Source organism: Austrofundulus limnaeus, unplaced genomic scaffold, assembly GCF_001266775.1.
Source record: "Austrofundulus limnaeus strain Quisiro unplaced genomic scaffold, Austrofundulus_limnaeus-1.0 Scaffold42, whole genome shotgun sequence".
In the NCBI taxonomy this organism is placed as follows: domain Eukaryota; kingdom Metazoa; phylum Chordata; class Actinopteri; order Cyprinodontiformes; family Rivulidae; genus Austrofundulus; species Austrofundulus limnaeus.
Genome location: NW_013952444.1, coordinates 425,165 through 435,144, shown reverse-complemented (window position 1 = coordinate 435,144; position 9,980 = coordinate 425,165). Strand labels below are relative to the sequence as shown.

The following is a 9,980-nucleotide window of genomic DNA, read 5'->3' as shown; positions in this document are numbered from 1 at the left end:
TATTAAAATATCTGGATGACTTTCTGAGTGATTTCTTTTTATACTTATTATAGATGAGCTTGAATCAGAGCATATGACAGCTCTTAAAGGTCTTCTTCAATCCATTCTATCACCAACATTATTGCAACCATTTCTGCTTTGTAAACAGATAACCATTCATTCATCTTCTTCTTCTTCCCTATTTGAATTTTAAATTCTGGAAATATGACTGCTACTAGTGATGGGCAGTTTGAAGCTGAAGCTTCAGAGCATGTATTGAAAAAAACAGCACACTGTTTCAGAAGCACTGTGTCGGAGCTTGATTCGTTTGGTAAAAGTCACATGATCAGTGACGTCCGAAGCTTCGAAAGTGGTGAACTTACGTCACTGCTTTGGTACCTGATTCAAAGGTTCATGAGGGAATGAATCATTGGCTGGATTTGTGGTGTGTTTTGATGGCAAATGTGCAAAATATAACAAACCAGTGAAGGACTTATTGTGAGACACAGAGACAAACAAACGTATGTGTTTAGTTTATTGTGCAGTTTATAAGCCTGGGCCAGACAGTGGGGGTCATGAACCCACAAAGAACCTTTGCTGCGAGCGCACATGTGTGCACGCACACACGCACACAGAACTGCGTGCAGCTTGGTTCATCATTAAAATGAAAGCAATAGTAGCGCGAGACACATCCCAGAGCAGAATTTCACTTGTTGCACAGATGATGATTTTCATAAAAAACAGAACCGGATGGTGACGATGTCCTGTCCTCAGGAGGAAGGGCGGCACGAAGCATTAGATGAAACTGATCAACTGTATGGACTCTATTTAATAAAGGGATTATCCAAACATTTTAAAGTTCAGTGGAAAAGTTTTAAACATTCATGTCAAAATTAAAATCAAAGACCAGGGGCTGTATTTATCAGATTTGTAGGAAATGTTATTAATACTTTGAAGAATTAATTGTAAAAAAAATTGTCTCAAAGCTGGGCCTAAAATTTAGATATCAAACATCTGATTTAAAGTAAATCTGAAGAGTCTCTCAGAGGGGATTTTGTTGATACTGTATTTAGAAAATCACAGACAAGCAGTCACACACAGAATATGTTTTAAATATATGATCATATTCAAAATTATTCTAAGAGAAATGTCAAGATAAGATTGTGAAAATCTTAAATTGAAATTCAACTTTTGTATTTATTGGTTTTAAGAATGTGTGAAATAGTAGCCTATTTTTTTTAAAACAAGGGGTAGAGATAAAATTAGACTTTTCTTTCTGCTTTCTGTCTTTCATTTTATTAGTGATTTTTTTGTGTGTGTATAGAATTAATTTTGTTTTTAAATGAAAATGAATTAAGATCTTGAACTTGCAATAATTCAGTATAAAATACAGGCACACTTTATTTTATTTATTTATTATTTATAACAAACCATAATCAACAGTAACTTTATTCCCACCCACAAAAAAGAAAAAAAATGAAAATCTGTTCAAGCAACACAATGACAGCCTGATATCAAACAGAAATATCTCATTAAAAAGCTGTCAACTCTATCACGATGAAGCGCTTCACTTTGTGTTGTGTCAAACAGCTTTTCGTACTTTTGGCCACAGGGTGGAGCCAAAGAGAACTGTGTTGGAAAGCTTCGAGTAATGAACCCTTTTTCATAGCAAGCTTCAGTGCTTCAGAAAAGCTTCATTTGCCCATCACTAACTGCTACCCTGTATCACCTGATTGATTCTGGGATGAAGCACCACACCTCAAATCAACTCCAGGCCTTTTATCTGCATAATTGAGAATGACATAACGAAGGGATTGCCCACACCTGTCCATGAAATAGCCTTGGAGTTAATTGTCCAATTACTTTTAGTCCCTTTAAAAACAGGGTGGCACATGTTAAGGAGCGGAAACTACTAAACCATTCATCCAATTTTAATGTGGATACCCTCAAATGAAAGCTGAATGTCTGGACTTTATGTCCACATACATTATATCACTATAACTTGAATATGTTTCAGTAAACAGGTAAAAAGACAAAATTTGTGTCAGTGTCCAAATATATATGGCCTTAACTGTATKTCATCAAGAGTCAGAGAATCTGGACAAATATCTGCAGGTAAACAGCAAGGCCAGAAAACAAAAATGAATGCATGTAAAACATATTTAACGTATTTAATCATTGCATGTGAAATTGACTTTATTTCATCCATTTAACATACTTTAAAAGTGGAGCTTYTTCTATGTTGCATTTCCTTTTGTAATACTATCGCAAAAGGGCTACACAGGAAAATTAATTAGAGGAAGCAAACACTAATATATTAATATMTATCATGTCAGCATGTTTAATATCAATCAGGATTAATCTTTGAACACACTTCTGTCTGTAATTTTCCCWCTATACTAATCAAATGAAGTTCATTGTGTCTATTTGATCAATCTTAATAAGTTTTACTAGACACTTCGTTATTTTTGTCTGTTAAGACATACCTGTAAACCTGCGGGTATGTCTGTATAGACATAAAAATAACAAAGTGTRTAGTAATTATGAAAACTTATTAAGATTTCCCTCTATACTGTTGTGACACAGACCTGTCACTCATGGTGTCAGCTACAGTCAGTAACCAAAACTTCAATAAAAATGTCCGATCAAATCTGAATGTGTAATGTGACAACGTTAGTGAACACAACTCCAAATGGTTTAGAAATCACAGATAAAAGATAAAATTAWCAATTCAATTCGTGTTTCTGCTAATTTTGTTCTTKTATTTAACAATTATTACCTCTCCTTGGGCTGCCACCTTATCGTGGTGGAGAGGTTTGAGTGTCCCAATGATCCTAGGAGCTAMMTTGTCAGGGGCTTRAAGCRCCKAGTACGGTCACCCAAGGCAAACAGGTRCTAGGTGAYMGATCAGACAAAGTGCAGCCCAAAGACCCCTATGATGAGTACCATAAATGGAGTCAGTGTCCCCTRGCCCAGACGCYGGTCACCGGGGCCCCACTCTGGATCCAGGCCTGGAGGTGGGACACGTTGGGGAGCYCCTGCGGTGGCCGGMCTTTCACCCATGGAGCCCGSTCGGGRAKAGCCCGAAGAGGAGACATGGGTCCCCCTTCCCATGGGCTTTCCATTGCCYGTAGTAAGTRGGACTTGTTTCTGGTGAGAWTTGSACTCCGCCAAGGTTGCCCTTTGTCACAGATTCTGTTCATAACTTTTAKAGACAGAATTTCTAGARGCAGCCAAMGTGTTGAGGGGATCCTTTTTGGTGACCTTAGGATCATGTCTCTGCTTTTTGCGGATGATGTGGTCCTATTGGCATTATTAAATTGTGATCTCCAGCTCTCACTGGAGCGGTTCGCAGCCGAGTGTGAAGCGGCTGGGATGAGGATCAGTGCCTCCAAATCCGAGACCTTGGTCTTGAGCCGGAAACCGGTAGCATGCCGCCTCTGGGTCAGGGAGGAGGTCCTGCCCCAAGTGTAGGAGTTTAAGTATCTCGGGTTCTTGTTCACGAATGAGGGAAGAATGGACCGGGATATCGACAGGCGAATTGGTGCTGCATCTCCAGTGATGCGGGTGCTGTACCGGTCTGGCGAAACTCTCGATTTCCCGGCCTGTCTACGTTCCTACCCATATCTATGGTCACGAGCTTTGGATAGTGACCAAAAGAACGAGATCGCGGATACAAGCGGCCGAAGTCGGTTTCCTTTGCAGGGTGTCTGGGCTCTCCCTTAGAGANAGGAGTTTAAGTATCTCGGGGTCTTGCTCACGAATGAGGGAAGAATGGAGCGGGAGATCGACAGGCAAATTGGTGCTGCGTCTCCAGTGATGCGGGCGCTGTACCAGTCTGTCGTGGTGAAGAGAGCTGAGCTAGAGGCTCTCGATTTCCCAGTCGGTCTACATTCCTACCCTCATCTGTGGTCACGAGCTTTGGGTAGTGACCGAAAGAACGGGATCGCGGATACAAGCGGCCGAAGTCGGTTTCCTTTGCAGGGTGTCTGGGCTCTCCCTTAGTGACAGGGTGAGAAGCTCGGTCATCCGGGAGGGACTCAGAGTAGAGTCGCTGCTCCTCCACATCGAGAGGAGCCAGTTGAGGTGGCTCTGGCACCTGGTTAGGATGCCTCCTGGACGCCTCCCTGGTGAGGTGTTCTTGGCATGTCCCACTAGGAGGAGGCCCAGAGGACGACCCAGGACACGATGGAGGGACTATGTTTCTTGGCTGGCCTGGGAACGCCTTGGGAATCCCCCGGACAAGCTGGCCCAATTGGCTGGGGAGAGGGAAGTCTGGGTTTCTCTGCTTAGGCTGCTGCCCCCACGACCCGATCCCGGATAAGCGGCAGAAGACGGACGGACGGATTAACACTAAAAGATTGGACTGATGCACTCTGGTCAGGAGAGACTGAACTCTGCATGCCCACTTCTTCTATGAATGTGCAGTGGGAGTGATGGCTACTTATTATTGCTAGTGAGCTTAACTCTAAATAAAGTTATGTTCACTCTATACACTAAGTATTTAGAACTTTTCACAATGCAAGTAACTGTTACTTAGTAAGTCATTACACYTAAAGCAGAACAATCCCACAGTAAAATCCATTAGTTATCGTTACTTAAAAAAAGCTTGTAAACCGATTGCACTCAGTATTTATTCACTATTCAGTGTACTCAATTTTTTTAAGTGCAATCAGTTTACAAGCTTTTTTAAGTAACGATAATGAACGGAAAGCACTAATATTTAGTCTTACAAAATATTAATGTCTTCACTACAAATTGACAAAAAAATGTCTCTTGTCAATTAATTAATAGAATAAATTTTTCATTCTATAAATGTTTAAAAATCCAAACCTTCTCTTAACTTAGACATTTAACATCAAGTCTACAGTATTTTTTTTTACCTTTAACTGTTTTAGAAACCTTGTTGTGTGTCTTTCATGTTGTTATGTTTACTGTTTTATTCATGATTCAAGGAAATTGATTTTTGCTATATTTTTGTAATAAATAATCATAAAAGACAAAGCTGGTTCCTCATCTTTGAGTTTTTTTGGACTGAGAGAAGAATACCCTGCATTTTGTACAATCTCACACTTTGGTATGTATGAGTCTGATGAAAAAGGGTGGATAAATATTGGTCAATAACTTGGCCTGGTGCGCCCCAACWTGACAAAAGTGTTGTGCAGGACAGAAATAGTTATCGTCATTTCTGTTTCTCTCCTACCATCTCATATTCATTAAAAACATATTGTGTGTCTTTGAACTGCAGGCATGTCAAGTGTTGATATAAAGGCTTATGGGAGAATTGGACTTCGGGCCCTCAGCTACTACATGATCACCACTGTTACTGCTGCCTTCACTGGTATAGCTCTGGTTGTTTCCATCAAGCCTGGGAAATCAGGACAAGCCTCAGTTCCCTCTGGTGAAAAAACAGAGGGTGTGCACAGTGTAGACGCTTTCCTCGACCTCATCAGGTGTGAATAAAAACCTTTTCCACAAAACAGAACGCTACATTTTATAAGCTTATTTTATAATGGGTGTTCTGTTTTACAGAAACATGTTCCCATCAAATCTAGTGGAAGCTTGTTTCAGAAAAGTAAGATCAGTTATGTTTTTTGCRCCAGTTTTCATATTTTGGTCACCATTTACTAACATTTGATTGTATTTTTTATTTATTTTTTTCATAATCAGTATAAAACCGTTTTGGATTCTTTAGAAAATCCTCCAGATGTCCTGAATGTATCGTCAAACAGTGGGTTTTTTGTCATTCATTTTATGCAGTGGTGTTAATAATTCACTTTTAATCAGATTTGATTTGATCTCTGGTCAGAACCCGTGGCAGGAACCTCCGATGGCATCAACATTTTGGGTCTGCTGGTCTTCTCCATTGCATTTGGCCTCATCCTGAGCAGTATGGGGCCAAAAGGAAAACCTGTCAGGGATTTCTTTACCTGTCTGAATGAAGCCATTATGCTTCTGGTTAATATAGTCATCTGGTAAGAAGGGCTTATCTGTATCTGTATTTTTATCTGCATTTGTGTTAGCTGTCTGCAAAGCAAATTGCCCCTTGGGGTCAATAAAGTTGTTTCTAATCATTTATAATCTTAATGTTTATTGGCTGCCAAAAGTTGAAGGTGGGCAGTAATGTTTTCTTTGTCCACYTCTGTGTGTGTGTTCACAAGCCTGAATCACTCAATAGATTATAAGGAAACTTGCAAAAGGAAATCTTTGGATGAACGTTTTAATTTCATCTTAGTCTACAATGCATGATATGCATTTCTTCATGAAATGCTTGACCTTGTCCAACTGTCGTTTTGTTTTTATTAATAAAGTTGTTGTTCTTTTCGTGAGCTTTTAATTTTCCCTACAGCTCATCACATCTCCCATAATGCATCTCACCTTTTCCTTTGACAGGTATTCTCCAGTTGGATTCCTCTTCCTGCTGACGGGACAGATTCTGAAGATGACGGACACATCAAATGTAGCTCATGAAGTTACCATGTATMCTGTGACTGTGATCACCGGCCTGACCATCCACAGCTTCATCTCGCTGCCGCTCATCTACTTTGTAGTGACACGAAAGAATCCTCTGAGGTTTTTTGCAGGGATCCTTCAGGCTCTCACCACAGCGTTTGGCACCTCATCCAGGTAAAATCAGAAACATAAAGTGTTGCAACCTCGTGACTAAGTAACGGGAATCTAAAAAAAATTAAAATAAAACAACTTTTGTGTCTTTTTTTAAACAGTTCTGCAACCTTGCCCGTCACTCTTCACTGCATGGAGCAGAACCACAACATGGACAAACACGTGACTCGCTTCATGCTCCCGATGGGTGCCACCGTGAACATGGACGGTTCTGCTCTGTATGAAGCAGTAGCTGCTTTATACGTAGCCCAGATTCATGACCTGGACTTTGACTTTGGACAAATCATTATCCTCAGGTACTTACTTCAGATTAAAACATTTGACCGTTAATGAACATTACAGGCCACAGGTGAGCTGTGTTCTTTTAAGGAGCATGACGCAGAATTTTACTTCATTTGTTAGTTAGAGATGAATTATTATTTTCTTTGCCCAGTTTGGTTGTTACAGCAGCCAGCGCTGGTGCAGCAGGCATCCCACAGACTGGCTTTGTTTCCATGATGATTGTGTTGACGTCAACCGGACTGCCCACTGAAGACATATCTCTGCTCCTGATTGTTGATTGGATTCTGTGAGTATGAAGAACATTTTGTGACATTGTGATCAGTTTTAGTAATTTTTTTTAATAGTTAGAGAATTAACAAGCCTCTATTTGAAGGAGTTTGGTGACGAGACAGACCCAGGGCGCAGGCAGGTTTCAAAATATAACAAAAAGATTTATTTAAGTAACAAAAAGAGGGCTGATTGCAGCAAACTTACTAGAAAAACGAGTATCACAGGCAGGGGGAACAGAACACACGCAGAGCACCATAACAAACAATGATCCGACACAAGACTGAGACAGGACAGGGTTTAAATACACAGAAGACTAATGACTGAAACACAAAACACCTGAGGAGAAACACAAGGGTGACAATCAAGGTAAATGTGGGGCAGCTGGGCAAAGACACACTGGGGAACATWGAAAAACACTAGGAAAACTAAGGAAAATAAATACAGACTATGACACTATTTAGTTTTAGTGATTGTATTTATAACTAAATAGGAAGTAGGATTGCGTTGACACAGATACAAATGTGAGGTTTAGTGTAGAATGACCCAGGGCGGAGGCAGGATCCAAAGTTCAAAACAAATATTTTAATGTAACAAAATGAGGGCTGATATGTCAGCAATAACTTACAGAGACTCTAGAAAAAGGCACAAGGAACATGAACACGAGCAGACACCTCACTGGCTGAGGGAAGCAGCACAATGATCGGACAAACACTGAAGACAGGACACAATATAAAGACAAACTAATTAGGGCAACAAGACACACCTGGAGCAGACACAAGAGGACACAGGTGAGAGAGGGTGGGGCTGCAGGGCAGAGAAACACTGAAAACACTAGAAAACTAAGGAAAATAAACACAGATTATGACAGGACCCCCCCCCCCCTTAACAACGGCTCCTGACGTCAAAAAGGAGAGGCACGACACTGGGAACACACGACAGGACAGACTCAAAGACAAAAGACACAAGGTTTGGGAGGATGGCCCGAAGACCATCCAACACGGGACAGAAGATCTGGAGGGTGGCCCAGGAAACCCCCCAGGTCCACGGGAGTCCTGAAGATGGGGGTGGAGTCCAGGGAGGAAACGGGAGCAGACCAGGAGCCCAGAGAGGCGACAGGAGCTGACGAGGAGCCGGCGGAGGTTGATGCAGCAGAACGCCAGTGACGGTGAACGCAGGCGACAGAGGCGATGAGGACGCGACGGGTGACGACCCAGGCGATGAGGACGCGACGGGTGACGACCCAGGCGATGAGGACGCGACGGGTGACGACCCAGGCGNCCTTAAGACTAAGTAATGGGAATCTAAAAAAAAATTAAAATAAAACAACTTTTGTGTCTTTTTTTAAACAGTTCTGCAACCTTGCCCGTCACTCTTCACTGCATGGAGCAGAACCACAACATGGACAAACACGTGACTCGCTTCATGCTCCCGATGGGCGCCACCGTGAACATGGACGGTTCTGCTCTGTATGAAGCAGTTGCTGCTTTATTCATAGCCCAGATTCATGACCTGGACTTTGACTTTGGACAAATCATTATCCTCAGGTACTTACTTCAGATTAAAACATTTGACTGTTAACGAACATTACAGGCCACAGGTGAGCTGTGTTCTTTTAAGGAGCATGACGCAGAATTTTACTTCATTTGTTAGTTAGAGATGAATTATTATTTTCTTTGCCCAGTTTGGTTGTTACAGCAGCCAGCACTGGTTCAGCAGGCATCCCACAGGCTGGCTTGGTTACCATGATGATTGTGTTGACGTCAACCGGACTGCCCACTGAAGACATATCTCTGCTCCTGATTGTTGATTGGATTCTGTGAGTATGAAGAACATTTTGAGACATTGTGATCAGTTTTAGTAATTTACGTTAACAGTTAGAGAATTAACAAGCCTCTATTTAGTTTCAGTGATTGTATTTATAACTCAGTAGGAAGTAAGATTGCGTTGACACAGATACAAAGCTGGGGAAAAACTTTATATGTGTGTAAATAAACTTTCAAGATTGAGTACGGGACCAGTTTCCTGCATCTGATTCGAGTCCCATGAACACGTTTCGTACAATTATACTCAATTTGTCTAATCCAGGCCCGTCAGTGTAGCTTTAAATTCTTTAGGTTTAATTGAATTTCACCTGTAAAACTGTTAAGCTGTACTGAGAAAGCATGTGTCGATACAGGGATCGTCTGAGGACCGTCACCAACGTGCTGGGTGACTGCATCGGTGTTGGTGTGGTTCAACATCTGTCCAAACATGAGCTGCAGGTGGTAGAAGAAGAACACTTCTGAGAGTCATGAAGCATGTTAAAACTAAATGTATCCCTTGTTAGAAAATAAGAAAATGCATTATTACTTGAGTAAAATCATGATATAAATGTGTTGCTTTTTAATCTTTTTCTTTTGAAAAATAAGGAAAGAATTCACATGAAGAGCAAAGAGCTCTCTGTTATAATGTCTGTAATTTGAAACTGCAGCTTTTTCTTGTTGTTTTTTTCAGCGCCCCCCTCTGCAGGGGTCACCACAGCAGCAAACTAAGATTTGTGCAATTATCAGACACCAGATAACTGATCATTGAGCTACTGCAATGTTTCCAGTGTCAAACTATATTATTTAGTTTTTATGATTTTGTCCAGTAAATTATATATATTTTTCCATTTATTTCAATATAATCACTGTCTTAAAAGAAGGTGTTCAGTGTGCTAACATGTAAAATAAACATTACAAAGAGATCAGTCAAATCTATGTTTTGTGACATAAATATTAAATTATAGACTGGTTTTCTTCCTGTCTTTTACAAATGTTGTTTTATTTATTTCTCTCTTCCACCAT

General features: G+C 40.8%; 1 protein-coding gene across 1 annotated transcript in view; it reads left to right on the top strand.

The window, feature by feature from the left end:
- Positions 1 to 9,483, top strand: part of LOC106516839 (excitatory amino acid transporter 1) — a 13,299-nt gene extending 3,816 nt beyond the window's left edge. Inside the window, exons 3-9 of the mRNA XM_014007394.1 lie at positions 5,228 to 5,432; positions 5,512 to 5,563; positions 5,773 to 5,954; positions 6,373 to 6,606; positions 8,505 to 8,699; positions 8,837 to 8,971; positions 9,332 to 9,483. Of these exons, the coding sequence (XP_013862848.1) occupies positions 5,228 to 5,432; positions 5,512 to 5,563; positions 5,773 to 5,954; positions 6,373 to 6,606; positions 8,505 to 8,699; positions 8,837 to 8,971; positions 9,332 to 9,440 (1,112 nt within the window). The 3' untranslated portion in view covers positions 9,441 to 9,483. The remainder of the gene's footprint in view (positions 1 to 5,227; positions 5,433 to 5,511; positions 5,564 to 5,772; positions 5,955 to 6,372; positions 6,607 to 8,504; positions 8,700 to 8,836; positions 8,972 to 9,331) is intronic.
- Positions 9,484 to 9,980: the final 497 nt, after the last annotated feature.